We start from the raw sequence: 18067 nt of genomic DNA, 5'->3' as shown, positions 1-18067 counted from the left end.
AACAGTTTCTACCCGCAGGCCATCAGGCTGGTGAACATGGGACATTCTAGCAATGCATAGTGCACTTTATACAATGAACAATACTAATACTATTAGCATATTTGTATTTATTATTATTATATTATAATTATATTAATTGTTATTACAGTTCATATTTATATTATATTTATATATATACAATATATATAATTATTATTATTATATTATTATTTATATTTTTTGTGCAATACTGTTATATCTTTTATATTTTGTGCCTTATTTTTATTTATTTTTTATCTTAAGTTTATTCTAAGTCTGTGTGTTAGGAGTACCCAGCAAAATAAGCATTTCATTGTATAGAATAACTCTGTTATCTGTGCATATGACAGTAAAAACATCTTGAATCTTAGGTGGAAAATACACGGCCCGCCACTGCTTCTATCAGCTTTTGCTTTGGTTTGGATTGTGTTCATTGAAAGAGTAAAAAAAAAACTCACAACAGTAGAAGTAAAAATGTGTTTGGTAACTTAGCTGGAAGAAATGGAAAGCATATCAATGCTGCTGCAAACTCTTCTAATATTTCCTCAGTAAAATCAAATGTAGTACGAAACATCTTACTGGCTCCAGATGTACAGTACACAGCGCACATCTTTCTCCAAAAATCATTGTCAACTCAGCGGCACAACATGTGATGTGATTTCAGTCATGTTTGTTTACACTTGCTTATATTTGTGTCCACTTAATTTTGGGTTCAGTCAAAACACGCCACTGTAGGCACTGATACTTACAGACACACCCGTTAAAACAAAAGTACCTAGATGGCAAAGATATACTGCATTTATATTTGAAGGGGATTTACTTGCAGTTAACTAAAGTTCCAGCGTGGATCTCAGTTCTCAGCGACACAACTCTTGCTTGAACAGAAGTTGGACAGTAAAAGGTATTCTGATTCATTTACTTTAGATTTCAGATCTTCAAAGTGTGGTTGCTCATTTTTAAATGCAACTATTTCCTTTTTAAATCACGTTACAAAAATGAAGCAGATTTGTTTTTTGAACTTTTATTAGAACAAGTTCCTTGACAGTGAGTCTCACACAGCATGTCATACAATATTATACACGATTATAACAACCATATAAAAATAACCATATGTAATACAAGTGTATACCAAATACAAAGAGAACACAAATGACAGAAGGGATATCCCAAGGAAATCACCTTGTTTCATATGCAATCCAGCTTGTCCAGTCCAATGTCAACCGAATAATCATTTTGACCAATACATTGTGACAGGTGACCATCTTGCTAGGTAAATGTCCATCCGGAGTCCTAGGCTTGCAGTTAAACTTTCCATACAATTCACAGCCTGGAGCCTCTGGGCCCACTGGTCCACAGTGGGTGAGTGGGGCCTGAGCCAGTTAGCTGTGATCATTTTGTGGGCAATTAACATCATAACTCTGATTATATACAGTTTGTTTTTCCCTAGCCCCCTTGTAGGTGTAGTTCCTAAAATCAGCTGTTGTGGGTCAATCAAACTGTCTAAGTTCAAGATCTCACCTATCTCCCGCTTAACCTCCTCCCACAACTTCTGCAATTTAGGGCAATCCCAGAAAATGTGAGAAAAGTCTCCTATTAGGCCACAACCTCTCCAGCAGAGAGGGGAATACTTCTTGTCATATTTAGTTATTACTAAGGGCGTTTAAAAAAAATCTCATCCTTAGCTTCCAACTAAATTCTCTCCAGGTTGGACTACTTAAACATTTGTGACAGGACACCCAAGAGCATTCCCAATTATCATCTGCAATAATGATGTTAGCCTTCAAATCCCATTTACTTTTTATATCCAGTGTATCGATAGATGTATCCATATGTATTCCACTGTATAAACAGGATATTATATGTTTTGTTTGGATTCGATACTCAGCTATCTCCACCTCCTCAAAATTGCCTGGTATGTCCTTAATTGTGTCCCATTCCTTGTGTGTGGCCAAATAGTGTCGAAGTTGGAAATATAGGAATAGATCCTTCGCTTCAATACCATACTTTGCTTGAAGTTGTGTGAAAGCCCTGAGAGTCGTTCCTACGAATAATTGATTTATTGTGGCAAACATTTCAATAATAATTGTTGATGTATAAAACTCATGTTGAACTATTTTTCTGAGTCAGTCCTCCGAACCATCTGTGGTGACGAGCTCTGCCCGTTCAATTGAATTATTCCAAGTTTCTGTTTAATAAATGCTTAAAGAAATTTAAGTGTTTCCCATCGCATGTGTTTTCTCTAAAGGAGATTGATGAGGTTAATTAATTTCCATTACAATTTTCCTCCAAACCTTTAATGTATACTTAACCCATTCATTTTTTATTTTTAGTATACGCAATGCCTTTGTCGTCAGAAAGGGGAGTGCTGAGAGTGATGTGTTTACTGAACTTTGCTCTATATGTACCCATTTTTTTTATCCATATCCAATCTCATCCAGGAGATCAATACTCTAAGTTGTGCTGCCCAGTAATAACTTTTGAAATGAGGCAAAGTTAAACCGCCCTTCTCTTTCCGTAAGCAAAGAACTTTGAGTCTCACTCTAGGCCTCTTGTTCTGCCATATGAATCGAGAAACAAGCCTATCTAAGAGCTTAAAAGTAGATACCGGGACAGCAAGAGGAAGAGAGCAAAAGAGAAATAACAGCCTTGGCAGAACATTCATCCTAATGGTTTCTACTCTCTCAACAAAGGAAAGGGGAAGCATCTCCTACCTTTCCAGGTCATTTTTCATCTGGGAAATAAGTTTGTCATAGTTTAGGAGTCAAAATCACCCCCAAATACCTAAAGCCCCCCTTTGATCATCTAAATCTCGCAAGTCTGTCCAATTGTGTAGGCCAGCTTCCTGTAATCATCATTGCTTCCGATTTCCCCTCATTAACTTTATGTCCTGAAACTCCCCCATAGTTCCTCAGACATTGCATAACCGCTGGTATAGATGACAATGGATTTCTTATAAACAACAGGATATCATCCGCAAACAACGATATCTTATGCATCATGCCCCCCTCATCTACTATACCTTCAATTTGATCATTACCCCTTAATAACTCAGCCAGCGGTTCGATACTCAGAGCTAACAAAATTGGAGACACTGGATTTCCCTGCCGAACACCCTTCTTAAGTTTAAAGAATTAAAAGCAGTGTCCGTTATCCCTAACTCTAGATATTGGGTCTTTATTTAGAGTGTTTATCCATCTATTAAATGTCCAATTAAATCCCATTCGTTCCATAGTATAATTTAAATACGACCAGTCCACCCTATCAAACGCCTTCTCTACGTCGAGACTGAGAAGCATTGAAGGACGGGCCGAGTCTCTTGCTACTGATTGTAAGTTTAGAACTCTTCTAATATTATTTGCACCTTGACGGCCCGGTATAAACCCCGTCTGATCAGGATTGATTAACTTCCCAAGGTATTTCTGCATTCTATTCGCCAGTAGAGAACTAAGAATCTTTACATCACTTCCAAGCAGACAAATTGGCCTATAGGCGCCACACTCTCACACTCAGTGGATCCTTCCCCTCTTTGTGTATGACTGTTATCACGGCCTCTGACCAACTCTTGGGTGGGTCATTTTCCTGTAAAGCATAGTTAAAGACCCCACAAAGCCTAGGCACAAGCGCCTTTATAAAGGTCTTGTCAAATTCACCTGGCAGACCATCTGTCCCCGGAGATTTATTATTTTTCAGAGATCCGATGATCCCTTCTATTTCACTTTCTAAAATTGGGGCTGTCAACTCCTCCGCCTCTGCTGCAGATTTGTTTTTAATGTTGAATTACATTTTTTAAACAAGATCCAGTTTGCAATTATCCTTTGTTAATAGTTTAATCCCTGAACTAAAAACTTGTGATAAGATGCTCAATCGTCCAGCTCTGTCCACTGCACGGTTGAATGATGACCTCATAGTTAGAGCTTTCTCCCTGGGCCACCTCAAGACATCTCTTTGTTGCTCTGTTTCTGATCGATTGGCCCTGCAAAAGTTTGATCAAGAAACAAAATGAATGAGATGGTAGCATGAATGCATCTAACACAATGATATTTTCATCTTTGTGTCGGATTGGACATTTATGACTTTGACACCTTCTACTGGTAGTATCTGATATGAATGTGCTGGATTGTTTAAAAAGTTCCTGAACAGACGTCAGAAGAAAATGAGACCATACTGATGTCAGCTGAGTTCTTACTTGTTTGAAGTCCCAGTGCATGTGCAGTTGCTTTAGTTTAGCCAGCGGACACTCCTGCAGGGTGGGAGTGCTGCCAGAGCCTGGATCAACCAGGCAGTGGTTATTGTTATATTTGTGAGATTTAATCGCCCCAATGATGATTTCACCATCTGCAGTGTAGAAGCAATGCTGTTGGAAAGACGAGGTTGTGATTTAATATTATGATTTGTTATTAATATCTCAGGATCAGTTTTTCCATATGTCTTAGATAACCTGTGGCTGCTGGAAGTGGCAATCATACAGGATGGGGATGTTCCCTGGAACGGCTCCCTGGTCCACACAATGGCTCCTAAGAAGGGAGTTCTGCAGCTGTACAGTCAGTTTCATGTTAAGAGAGTTATTGATTTGCTTTGACCTCGACGTGAACATTCATTGATGTCATGTAAAATGTAATGTCCAATCACAACATTCATCATGAATACATATCCAGGGCTTTGCCACATAAACATTGTATTGTTACATTTAGTATTCATTGAAAGAAGAACTAAATAAATACATATTTCTGATCTTGAATTCAGTTTAAGCATTTCAGGCTTACTAATATAGTACAAACACTAAAACATGACATGCTATCAGCAAACTAATGACTGAAAATGTCTCTTACCACACCATACCCCAAGACGTTATCCCATGTTTCCAGACTTGGATAAACATTATCCAGGTACCACTTGAAAGGTTTACAGTTCAGCTTTTCTCTGAGCTTCCTCCTCTCGGACACGTCGCCGGTATCGATTCCATGATTCTGTGTATCATTAGCAATATCAAAAGCTGCATTAACAATGCACAATTTTGGTAAAATCTATATTCTTCAATACAATGAAATCTCATATTTATAAAGCTAAGGAAATACATGTGGAAAGACTGGCTCTAATGGCAGATTGTAATGTAATTGTTGTGAAAGTGACAAAAGTGTAAAACGAAAAGCAGTGTATTTTTACTATTTTCAATACACCTTTGTAACTTGTCTGTCATGATGTGAGTTTGTCTGTTTCCTGTTTTATTTTGTAGCCCTTGTCTTGTGTGTCCTCTGTGTTCCCTGCACTTCCTGCCCTGTGATTGTCTGTTGATTGTCCCTGATTGTTCCCTGCTGTGTCCAATCACCTGCCCCTCCCCAGTGTATTTAAACCCTGCCTCAGTGTGGGATCGTACTGCGTTTTTGACTGTGAGTAGACACAGTTTGTGATTCTTGTTCCTGTCCGTTGTATGATCCCTGTTTTTGTTTCTTCCACCTTTTTTCCTCTCGGCCTGTTGGAGGCTTGTCCTTAGTTTTTGAAATGCATATTATTTTGCACTATTGCTGTGGCATTTGGGTCCTCTTCCTTACCCCACCCCGTAACATTGTCATAGTAGGTTTAACACATGTGTTATTACTTATTTACAAAACTTGTAATAATTGTCTTATTCTGAAAAAAACTTGAATGCTGGCTCGGTTCAAGTGTCCCAGTGATCCACAAGAGTGAGCCGGCATGCAGAATACCAGGACCCTGAAACTGAAGTGGCCAAATGAAGTTGTCTGCTGTCAAACAAACGTGTTCCCTCTGCAATATTTAGTCATCTTTCGGTGAAATGTAGTAAAATATAAGGCTTTTTAAACATAATGATGGTTGGATGGCAGAAGTGCAGGATGGTGTTTTTGTTTTTATACCTTTTTGCCCTCCCACTGTGACAACTTGGATTGTTGATTGGATTGCAAAAGTATGATGAATACGAGGAGAGTAGGATGTGTGTAAGATTTCTAAAAATCCCTTTGAGGTTTGTGCACGTTATGGAAGTTATGGGAGCAAAAGAAAGCCATTCTCTAAAGTAAAGCATATAAAAAGAGGGGAGAGCTGGCAGCTAGCAAATTGTGACACTCCTTTGTTTCAAGTCATGGTTATGTATGACTCAGCAGCTGAACAACATTTCTCAGCAGCTGTACAATTAACAGTATGTCTCCAGACATAACCCTTGTGCCAACCTTTAACGGAACATTCCAGGCAATCAGTACGTTCCGCTTGTACTCGTCCAACCAGATGTCTGCAACCCTCAAGGCATTTCTCCTCATGGCTGAGTTGAGATCAGGTGCATACGGTTTATGTGCCCTCTCAATGTGAGCTATCCTGGAGCAAGGCACAACCTCTACGCTGCCTCCACACAGCCACACCTGAGCAGTGCCGACACAGATGAGATAGTCGTCAGTGATTTACCAAAGCTTCAACCTTGAATGATTTAAATTCTGTGTCATGTGTAATTCTTAATACTGAAACAGTTTGGGCTACTCACACGAATTCCAAGTTCAACATTCTCTCCACCGTAAACTGTCATTCCACCATCGAGCCCACCGATTTCTCCAAGGAAGAGTCTGTCTGCTGCAAAGATTCCCATAACAGAGGGACTCCTGTCCAAAACAAACAAATAGCGCCACTAGTCTTGTGCCAAAATGAAAACCGCCTGTTATTCACGTTTACTGTCTGTTATGTTGTGAAACAGCTTCAAATTGTTACTGTTTAAAAAGGGATTCAATGAGTGAAACACAAAAGTTTTGTTAAATGGAAAGAAGACAACGGCACTTAGGGTAATTTTACTGTGAGATGAATGTGAACCCTGGTATTTATTTACTATAACCTAATGACCAGTCAGGGCCTGCTAAGCCTTCTCTGCTGGCCTAAACAGAATCACAAAGTTTAAATTTAAATTTGTCATAATTAAAAGTTATAGCTATTTTATAGTTTAATTGTTTTTCACAAATGCACTACATGTAATGTAATATATATATATATATATATATATATATATATATATATATATATATATATAATTTTTACCTATTAGCTTATGTTCTCATTGCACACCTCCTGTGTTCCTCTGTTGCCTTCAGCTATGAGCTTGAGCCTGCTGTTTAATAGCGCTCATCCAATCACATTTCACTTCTGTGTCTCTATAGAGAGCTGATTAAACTATAAGAGAAGGCCTGCTAGCATCTGTTTTGCCACACGGCCAGCGTGACCATTAACATGCGGCCGCCATCAGCTGTTAAACTAAACAGACAGCAGGCGTAGATGCCAAATCCACGGCCCGCCACTGCTAATGACGAGCATAATTTGATTCTCCACTAGTCCTACTCTGAATTTATGAATACAAGTACTTCATGAGTTAAAATAACGCCTCTGCGGTTACAGTGAAGGTATAATGTTATAATCGCTTAGTCATGTTAGGAGTTTACGAAATTATTAAAATGTTACGATCTTTAAAATTGAATGAGAAGTTAGAGTTTTAGTTTTGAAAAAACACACTTCCTCATTTCCGTGAGATCAGAAAAATGGGGCGCGGACTAATGAGGTTCGCAGTCAAAGTGACCAGCCAATAGGAAGAACTTTCCAAAACTCTAAAAGCTAGGTGAGGGTCTCATTTAGTCACAAGTGTGTGTGGTCCACGTACTTCCCAGGCAGCGATTCATCCTCCATCTTCAGCCACTCTGGCCTAAAGGACTCGTACATACACCACAAAGCCCAGTCAAAGCCGTGAGAGTACGGGATATATTTTTCTACGCGTAGATTGTCAAAATGCACCTTATCAAACACAGGGGACACCACCACTGTCCTGTCGGCTTTGATCCGGTCCAGTAGAGGTTCTGCCCTGGTAAGGACACCACAATTAAACAGTACAATAACCTCAAGGGTATTGATCCTTGAGAATCCTACATCAACATTATTGATGTAGGATTTTGACAGGAACTAAGTGAAGGAATTTAACTTCACAGCAGTTTTTTTTACTGTTGTTACCGACATTTACATACCATCCCTCTGTGGTTTCAATATGGGCATCCAAAATGGCCACAACATCTGCTGTGGCATGCTCCCAACCTGAGATCCGGGACTGGGACAACCCCATGTGTTGCTTATGGCGCACTTTCTGTATGAGTCCAGGCCTCTCTTTGTGAATCTGCTCAATGTAGTCTTGCAATGGTTTTCCAAGGTCGTCTAAAAATAGTCAACAGTCAAATATATAAATAGAAACTACTACAACAGCTTTACAAATTATATACAGAAAACTCTATGAAGCACAGTACCTGACTAATGCAATTTACCCTAATTTCCTTCACAGGGGTTATGAGACTTACATGGCTGACATTCAGAGTACTGAGACGTATGAGAGAAACATCATCATGCAGTATTCCAAGTGCACAGTTACACTTACTATAAGTGCTACAGTCATCCACTAGAATGATTTCCCTCAGCAGGTGCTCTGGAGTGTGGGTGATGATGCTTCTTACGGACCTTTTAATGACCGAAAGAGCCTCGTTTATGTAGATCAGTACCACGCTGATGGTTGGCAGGTCCCTGGGATAATTCTTAATCAGACACCTAAATGGTATGAGATGTAGAGACAGGTGTAAAAAAAGTGAACTGCAGAGAAACAGACTCAACGGGTCTCAATATGTCATATAGCTTGTGTTCTCATACTGCATCATGGAATGTAGCATATCAGGGGTAATTGTTTGATCTGGCTTGACACCATAAGCGAAAAGTTGGGATGAACGACTGAAATCACTAGTAAGCTTATTTTAGGATTGGTGGATGTGTCATATTCTGGATAAAGGGTGCATTATGTCACAGTTAACTTGTCATGCCATGTTGAGTGTATGTTTTTCTGGCTAAATATTGCTTTGGCACAAGCAAATTCCAATTATCATAATTTATTATAAGATTTATTAGATTATCTGCATGTAAAACACTGGTAGGCGGTTCATAGTAACCCCCAAAAAACGCATCAGGTTACTGTGCATAGCAAGTTATTGCAAAGGTCGGGACACAAAACAATCAAACCACCTTTGAAAATAGTTAGAACCAGAATAAACTAAAGTTACCTTTTGTCTCTTGTGTCTGGAAGCGTCCTGTCTATTGGCAACTGGTTACTCAGGAAGGCATTGTATCCATACATCTGATATAGAGCCTGCGCCTCCTTCTGTTCCTCTTCTGACAGCTCATCGCCCCACTCGGCAAACAGGAAGGAGTTTGGATATATCTTTGGCATCACAATCTTCTCTTTTACTTGATCCACATTCAGTGAAACTTCATTGGTGGAGTTCTTTAGACCAGCTGCTTCTATCAGCTTTGCTTTGTTTTGGATTGTGTTCATTAAAAGACAGAAATGATTTACAGGGTCAGTAAAACGTCACAGTAACAGTAGAAGTATAAATGTGTTTGGTAACTTAGCTGGAAGAAATGGAAAGCATATCAATGCTGCTGCAAACTCTTCTAATATTTCCTCAGTAAAATCAAATGTAGTACGAAACATCTTACCAGCTCCAGATGTACAGTACACAGCGCACATCTTTCTCCAAAAATCATTGGCAACTCAGGCTGACGGCACAACATGTGATGTGATTTCAGTCATGTTTTTTTACACTTGCTTATATTTGTGTCTACTTAACTTTGGGTTCAGTCCAAACACGCCACTGTAGGCAATGATACTTACACACACACCCGTTAAAACAAAAGTACCTAGATGGCAAAGATATACTGTATTTATATTTGAAGGGGATTTACTTGCAGTTAACTAAAGTTCCAGCGTGGATCTCAGTTCTCAGCGCCACAACTCTTGCTTGTACAGAAGTTGGACAGTAAAAGGTATTCTGGTTCATTTACTTTAGATTACAGATCTTTAAAATAATACATGTATGATTAGAAAGTCAGAGCTTTACACTACAGCAGTGTTTATGGTTGTGTCTGAATTGGTCCTCACCCAGCTTGTTTAGAGTCTTTTCAATCCGGTCCAGTTTTCTCCTCACAACCTCTTGATCCTTGACACGCTCTGGAAAAGATTTGTCTGTTCTCCAATTCGCGGTCATGTAAATGAGGAAGTATATTGAGAGTAAAAAGGCTCCAATTATTCCAGCTCTTCGCATGTATATCGTCATTGTGGTTTCTGACGAAGGATCACAAAATATCATTCTGTACCTCTAAGCCGGCCACTTCAAAGCTCAAATCGCACAATAAAGTACATCTTATCTTAAACCTTTCATTAACTTTAACTCCTAGATATATCCTTATCGTACCATGCAGGCTTCAGGGTGGAGGTGAACCAACCCTATCTCAAAAGCCATAAATAGAGGTTTCAAAGTACAGTTTCAGTATTTACTGCACATACACAGTGGATTGAACTACCTCGATGAAGTAAGTAGGTTTATTTAATTAAAGTACATTTATTTACATAGCACTTTTCACAGACAAAAGTCACAAACTGCTTGACATGAGTATTAATAAGAAAACAAAATTAACCAAATGTGGCCATACAAGGGACAATAATTTACAAAACAAATGTTAAGACCAGAAATGTATTTTAGGAAGGCACAATAAATACAGATCAAAAGCAGGCCTAGAGCGTTCATTTTATCAAATGCCAGGCAGGCAGGGCATCCCATAGCTTGGTGCTACTGCCTCAAAAGCTCAGTCACCGCGGGTCTTAAGGCGAGTGTGTGGTACGGACAGAGGATTTAACAGGTTTGACCTGAGAAACTATGTGGGTTGGTCTTTATAATCCCAATATTTAAGTCTCCCACTCTCTGCCCACTAGGCTCCAAGGCCCGCTTGCTGGAGTCTTTGTTCCTGGCAAATGTACTTTTTTCCAATTGACTACTTGTCTACTAATACTGCATACTTTCAGCTAAAGAAACCATTCTCATGCCAAAATGTTAAACTCTTTAAGATGCAACATATTGCTTCTTTTAAACTATTCAGTTAAACACTTAAAATGTTCATGTTCACCTTGTAATATATGCAGCTCTTAGCTTCTTTATGTAATGAAGTTCAGTTCATTTTACTTTTCAGTTTCCAGGTTTATTCTTCTCTATAAGTACTAATGTCTCAATTGTATTGAAGTCTGAACCCAGACTTGACCCCTCCAGGACATAATTATTATTTGTAACAAAGTTTGCCGCTGTCTTTGTGAAAAGTGGCGGTTTTCCTGCAGACTCCAGCAGGGTTTAACCACTGCAGCATGACACGCCACCTCCAGCCTTCGAGGTGGGGATTGTGCATGTCTGTATTTTCTCTACAACAATTAAACGGCCAATGGGGTGAACATGAAGAAGAGGAGAAAACTTTAAAGGCAATGTAATGGTAAAAAGGCATATCTAATAAAAACAAGACAAAATGAGGAACTTTTTATTTTATTTATGTACAGCATTTAGTTAAAGACCAAACAATCGGAGGTACTGCCCAGGAGTTGGTAGTTTAATAGTTGACAGTCTTGGCTGGCCTCGTCTCATCCAGGTCAGCTTCCAGGTAACGGAATCGACGATGACGACGCAGAATCTCAATTGCCTTTTGTTCTACAGTGGAAGGCGTGATGCCAAGATCCTCCAGACCAGGAAGTCCTGGGTACTTCATGTCTGTTGTGTGAAACTGGAAAACGAAAGCACAGTACAGAATTAGTGCTGGCTGTAGAGCCTCCACGGTAGGTGGCGCAATAGGCCCTTTTCACAGAAGCACATCAAAATGGCCAAGGTCTTGGTCGTCTTACCCTGTCCACTTTGTCTGCGGTTGTCCAGGGCTCAAATGGGCTCTTTGCAAAAAACTGAGCAGCAAGGCTGAAAGTAAAACAAATATTTTGATGAGCGGGTTGCCGTTATGTTTGTATGTGTTCAAGCAGCACAGGTACACTACACGTAACATGTTAAACATGTTGTCAAGTGAAATCAGATGTGTGGTAATATTGTGTACACTTAGCGATCTACAATGTAATCATCTCCTTTGTTTAGCTTGGCAACATGCCTTCGTTGCGGTTGCTCTGAAAATGCAGTGAGGCACGTACTGATAGAGAGGGCGGGGCAAGGGGTAGGGCACAAAAGGTCTGTGTGCCACGGCGTAGATGTACTCCACCAGGTCATGGAGGAGGTAACGGCTGGGCCTAGATAACAAGAGGAAACAGGACAAAAACAATTCATGAAATCCTGTAAATCTGAGCTCAAGTGACACAAATACAGGGCATGAAACACAGACCACATGACGACAGACAAGGTTTCCTATCCTTCAATAAGCCACTCTTGTGCAGGCACTGCATGCAAACGAGGTGATCTCCATCTGATCCTCTCACTCCCAAACTTATACACTAATGAAAATGATTCCAATATATTTGTTTTGTGTATTTGATAATACAACTTGATAAATAACTAGTGTACTGAAAACAGGAAAGAGAAAAACTACTTAATTAACATTTTTAAATGATACAAATGTCATTGTAAATTTTAATTCAGATTGTACTACTGTTAACGCTAAACCAAAGACAAAACCGTTGACATATCTTGTAAGTTGACTTAACAACGTTGTTTTCGTGCAGACAAACTTTCATGGACTGCATATTCCACACAATGCTGCTACATGGTGACACGCATTGTGTTTTGCCCTGAAATGCACACATTCTCCAAATTGTACACTTTCTTGCTTATTACAAATGATGATCGATTGCTCTTGCTATACATTTGTATCTATTAATGATGTGTTTTATCAAATTTCAGTATTTGCTCTAATCCTAGGCACAGCTTTTGGAGTACTGACCACCTACCCAACTAACGCATATGTTTTCCCATTAGCGTCAGGGTCTCTGACCGCATTGATGATGGCCTTGGCCACATCCACCACCTGAGGGAGAAAAGAGACTGGTTAGTTGGGTTCATTTGATCGTAATGATTTTATTTATTGGAAGGGAAAGAATCAGAATAGCGGCCCCCTTTCATCAAACATACATGAACAGGCTGCTTCACAGTCTTCTTTCCCATGGATATGAGTGGAACAGCGTTGCCAAACCAGCGCATGTCTGAAAAAGGATTAAAACCACACATTCAATTTTCACTGGTTAGATGACAACTTTTAGAATAAAAAAGGGAACAGTTTTAATACTGTGGAACAAGTGGTCAAATTGTTTTAGCAATAGCTCCACTTGTGCTCGTAGAAGTTGATGAAGAGACGACAATGAATGTACAGCACAAGCTAAGTCTATGGAAGAGCAGCGAAAAGCAGCGCAGTGACATTCGCGCACATGAGTCACATTCCCATCACTCAGAAACTGACGTGTTGGCCTACTAGTAGATTATGGTCAATGACAGACTCTGTTTCACTCGCACAAACAACTGTCTTACTTGCATAATAGTTGAAGAATCTGTCCTCCCTCCCAAAGATCTCAGAGGGCTTCAAGATTACCGCGTCTGGAAACTCATCCCTCACTGCTGTCTCTCCTACAGCCTGTGGGTAAAAGTACGTCAGACAATGACCACCTATATATAGGTTAGGATTCCCTGGCTTAAACATGTTGACACTGTTCAACAGAAACACAGATGCACTAGTTTGAATGAGCCAAAACAGCCCATTACCTTGTTCCTCAGGTATTTCGACTGGCTGCGTATGTCAGCGTTGAGGTGAGACATGTGGACGAGCTTTGTGATGCCGGCCTCTCTGGCTGCCTTGGCAATCTGCTGAGGGATGGTCACGAAGACATCGTCATAGAGATAGTTCCTGTGCACAAAAAGGGGAGAAATACTTGCATGTGAATGTTTACCTACAATTCAGCAATGTCCTGCAACATTCACCTACACCTCATCTCTAAACCAGCTTAAAATGATATTTCATGTCAACAACGTAACACATATAGCAGATACTTGAAGACATTTCTCCAGACTAGACATACCGTGTCTCCCACTCTCTGCCGACAAGGTTGATGACAACATTAGAGTTCTCCAAGGCCTGTTTGATGGAGTCTTTGTTCCTTGCATCCCACTCCTGCGACAAGACAAAGACAATGCATTTAATTTAAGGCTCTAAATGTCATATAAATAAGTACATGCAGAGCAAGAAATCCACCCTCCAAGTGTGTCTGTCTGAATCTTACCATGAAAATGATCTGTCCAAGATCACCCATGGGCCTCATGTACATGAGGTCATACTGATCACAGCGGTGAGGGACTACAATCTGAGAGCCGATGCGACCTGCAAATCATCAGAAAATAAACATACAATCACATCTTTGAGTCATTCGCTTACATATGATAACAATTTGGTTGCAAGCAGGTTCTATAAATCCCTTCTGTGATTCGGACTACCACTCAAAAAACTTTAGAGTACGATCTCCTTAATTGGCAACATTACAAGACATGGGGTAGCCATTATGCCCACTTATCGTATAAGACAACTTTCAACCTCTTAGTAACCTCTTAGATTTGTTTTGCAAATTTCTACTCCAGCAAAAGAACCAGTGTCTGGGTGGATGTAAATGAGTATAGCTAACACATCTCTCTCCTAAAAACATTAGAATAAAATCTGCAAATATTTTTTCCCTTCCGGTCAGTCGGCCTAAAATATTTGCATTTTCAACCAGCTGGCAAAACCTGAATTTCTGGCCAATTTGAAATGCCATTAGCACACCATAGGAGATGCAGACAAAATGACAACAAATATTTAGAGATGACGTATTGAAGAGCAATTTACACCAATATTTAATATTGTTTGTAAAAAACATATTTTTTGCTTCAATCCAAAGAAAACACCTTTTCAGCTATCAGAACCCAGCGGCTGGTCACACCTTTTTCAAATGCCATAGGATGGGGTGAAGACAAAATAAAAATAGCTATTCAGAGCTAGGAGATTACAGATTTGAATAGAACAAGTTTGTATTAATTAATTAATTATATATATATATATATATATATATATATATATATATATATATATATATATATATATATATATATATATATATATATAGACATACACACACATATTTGGACAAATTAAAGTATAAAAACATTAGAAATAAGTATATATTAATTATTGACACTTCAAATGAGAAATTAGACCTTCTCTTGAACTAAAATGAACCACAATGCAAACAAGTTATCCCTTAACTGCATCATCCGCAGTACATTTTTCAATGTATTTGTGTATCATCTGTGATATATGTTTTTGTATTTTTTTCATATCTCAAATAAATCAAATCACCTAAACTGGGGCCGTATACATTAAAATACCTGAAATAGTTATTTGGTGGGCTTAATAAGGACATTTAAACTAATTGTGCTCATCGCTGAGATACGATCACACACGCTCAAAAGTTTGCTGAATATATAGTAAATATCAGTAATTATTTACACAGTGTTTTTCAACTCACCCAGCCTGTTGACCACGTATCGACCCAGAAAACCAGTAGCACCAAACACTGTTGCCGCTATTCCACTGGAAGAGGAGCGTCCTCCTTTCCCTTTGGGGACAACAGCATGGTGCAGCTTCCTCTGCTGGACTTTGGTGACGGAGGCAGCCGACAGTACAGCAGGGGAGCAGCTACCTATTGAGAGGAAAGGAACATAGGCAGTGTTTGATCCACATTATAGAGGTTCATGGTGCTCTTAATTTGTATGGCGTTATACTGAGAGGTGTAACTAATGCTTACTGTGATTTAACCTTCTTTATATAAATGGGGGGTGGACAGAAAACACATTTCAGTGTCACACAATAACGTTCATCATCCTCTAACAGTAAAACCGGAGATCTATAGAGCTGACAATGTGACACTGAGCTTCCGTAGTGGTATTACATGCAATATTTTCTCTCTATTGCATGCTTTGGGCTACAAATTAGCTGTGAAAAAAAAGATAAGAAAAATGGCGACGAAATGGGATACTATTGTATGCACTGACCAGATGAAAACACATACGTGAGCATGAAGTCATCTTAACCCTCCCGTTGTCTTGGGGTCAAAATAACCCATCAACACACATACATATTCACTCGTACACTGGTAATTTTGACCCCAAGACAACGGGAGGGTTAAAAGTCTGCATGCTTCCTAACGAATAATCAAAAAGGGGATCTGAGACTGCTGCGTTATGCAAACAAATACATTGAGATGACGTGAACCATGTAGCGCTCAGGAACCAACGCCAGCTTAGTGTCACTGTGCAGACGCGTTACTTACTAAGCGTCATCACTGGAAAACAACATGCCAGTTAGTCGGACATATAAATCCACGGTTGCGTGCCAAACGTAAAAACTAATCGTGACGTTAATGTAACTAATGCTACGTCAATAAAAACAGCAAGTGAGCCACCATAACAGACGTAACGTCGAGTCAGGCCAGCGGGGGGCAGCTACAACTTAGCCTAACTTAACTAGCGTTTATCATTCATTCATATCGCACAGTGTTACGGGTCTTTATGTAGTCAGGACGCTAATAATAGAGTTATTAAAAATCTAAATGGGAGCTAACTACTAGCTAGCTAGCTAACTTAGCTAAAGCCCTTGCTAGGAGGTGACTATCCGAGCCGGTTAGCAAGGTCACTCGAGCCGAGTGTGTGGTCTAACTGTAAATCTGGATTAGCATGAATTACGTGAACATATCTGAAATAACAACAATATATTCCTAAATGTCAATGCAAGCATAACATGCCTACTGTTTTAACATTACTCACTTGAAATCCTGGGAAGGACACTTGCAGGACGGCTAACCAGCGCTACGGTCGCCATCTTTCCGACTACGGCATACCGCTAGGGCCAAAAAGCACACGTCAAATCACAACAGTGGAGTTATAGCCATTCAGATGTCGTTCGGATGTCAGGATGCATACAAAAGTCTTAGAAATGCAACCTCTGGTTTGACAATGAAAGGTGTGAAAGTAGCTTATTATGAGTTTTTCATGGCAGAGACTTACTCCAACTTTATACGGCTGTGTTCATTCATTAATTGTGTCGTGATGAAAAACGATAATATGATCTGTTTACATGATGTTTTCACTGCTGTCTGATTCGATTGGCACCAATACATAAATTAATAAACACAAAAATACTATTCATAATGGAAGGGCATGAACAATAACTTTTTTTAATAGATCGAATACATTTTAGATTACGCATATTTAAACTCTTTCACATCTCTTCTTCAGACAAAATAGTTCATAACTGACCTTACATGATGAAGTCTTGTCTGGAGTGTGCCACCAGAAAAAAAATATAGGTTTTCAATCTCTAATAATAATATAATATCATAGTTATAAATATAATATCATAATTATAATGATTAGATTTATTAGGGGTCCAATCCACTCTTGCCACCACTAGTTCCCGCACAAGGCAGCAGGTGGCAGCCGTGTCATGCACACTTATGTAACAGACAACCAATCAGAGATCCTGTTGCTGTTTTCTAATTCGTAGGTGGCACATTGCTACAAATAACGAGCAAAGGGAAAACTGCAAATGTTAGTCAATGTAGTAATAGATGGAAATGTTATTAGGACGGAATATGATCAATATAAATCCGTAAATGGAAACAAATAGTAATCTAAATTGAATCATGATTATACAATTCTTATTTACAATAAATATGTTTTAATTTATCAGTTTATTATTTAGCAACAGGCTGTGAAAACTACTACTACATCTTAAAACTACAAGTGAGAGCTTTATACTGCATTATAACAATATGCCAACAGTGCGTCATTATCATTCCAAGATGGAAACAAAAACACACAAAAATAGGATAAATATGATAAAATATGAAAGCACATTCTCTTTAAAACAACCGTTTATTTCATCGTAAAAGACAAAGAGACATACAAATGTTTATGAGTATAACATAACTTTTCTTATTTTAACTGCAATCCACTCTCTTGGGATCTCGTTGCCTAGCTAATAGATTAAATTTAGAGTAGAATAAATTGAAATGTAATCTCTGTTGGCGATTTAAGACATAAATCCATTGTAAAAAGATGGTATGTTGTTTAACATTCGACAAGACATCATTTTGTCAAATAAAAGGGATACTGGCAGAGTAGTCTGAACCCTTGTTGACAGGGTTTCTAAT

At 39.0% G+C, this 18067-nt stretch overlaps 2 protein-coding genes across 2 annotated transcripts; both read right to left on the bottom strand.

Annotated features, from left to right (window-relative positions):
- Positions 1-3856: 3856 nt before the first annotated feature.
- Positions 3857-10073, bottom strand: LOC306741804 (putative polypeptide N-acetylgalactosaminyltransferase 8; the record flags this gene model as incomplete). The annotated part of the gene is made up of 11 exons (XM_079224121.1): positions 3857-3991; positions 4205-4372; positions 4457-4552; positions 4848-4985; positions 6201-6386; positions 6506-6620; positions 7661-7858; positions 8019-8202; positions 8420-8586; positions 9090-9339; positions 9968-10073. The coding sequence occupies 11 exons, from the start codon at positions 10071-10073 to the stop codon at positions 3857-3859; spliced, it is 1743 nt and encodes a 580-aa protein (XP_079080247.1).
- A 1309-nt stretch (positions 10074-11382) lies between these two features.
- ndufa9a (NADH:ubiquinone oxidoreductase subunit A9a) lies at positions 11383-16737 on the bottom strand. Its single transcript, XM_079224335.1, has 11 exons — positions 16680-16737; positions 15383-15556; positions 14108-14205; positions 13907-13998; positions 13593-13734; positions 13362-13464; positions 12969-13039; positions 12788-12864; positions 12038-12133; positions 11747-11813; positions 11383-11628 (listed from the first exon to the last, which is right to left on the bottom strand). The coding sequence occupies exons 1-11, from the start codon at positions 16732-16734 to the stop codon at positions 11458-11460; spliced, it is 1146 nt and encodes a 381-aa protein (XP_079080461.1). The 5' UTR covers positions 16735-16737; the 3' UTR covers positions 11383-11457.
- Positions 16738-18067: the final 1330 nt, after the last annotated feature.

This window comes from Taurulus bubalis, assembly GCF_910589615.1.
Source record: "Taurulus bubalis genome assembly, chromosome: 9".
In the NCBI taxonomy this organism is placed as follows: domain Eukaryota; kingdom Metazoa; phylum Chordata; class Actinopteri; order Perciformes; family Cottidae; genus Taurulus; species Taurulus bubalis.
The sequence above is the reverse complement of the archived record's forward strand: the minus strand, read 5'-3'. Positions and strand labels throughout refer to the sequence as shown.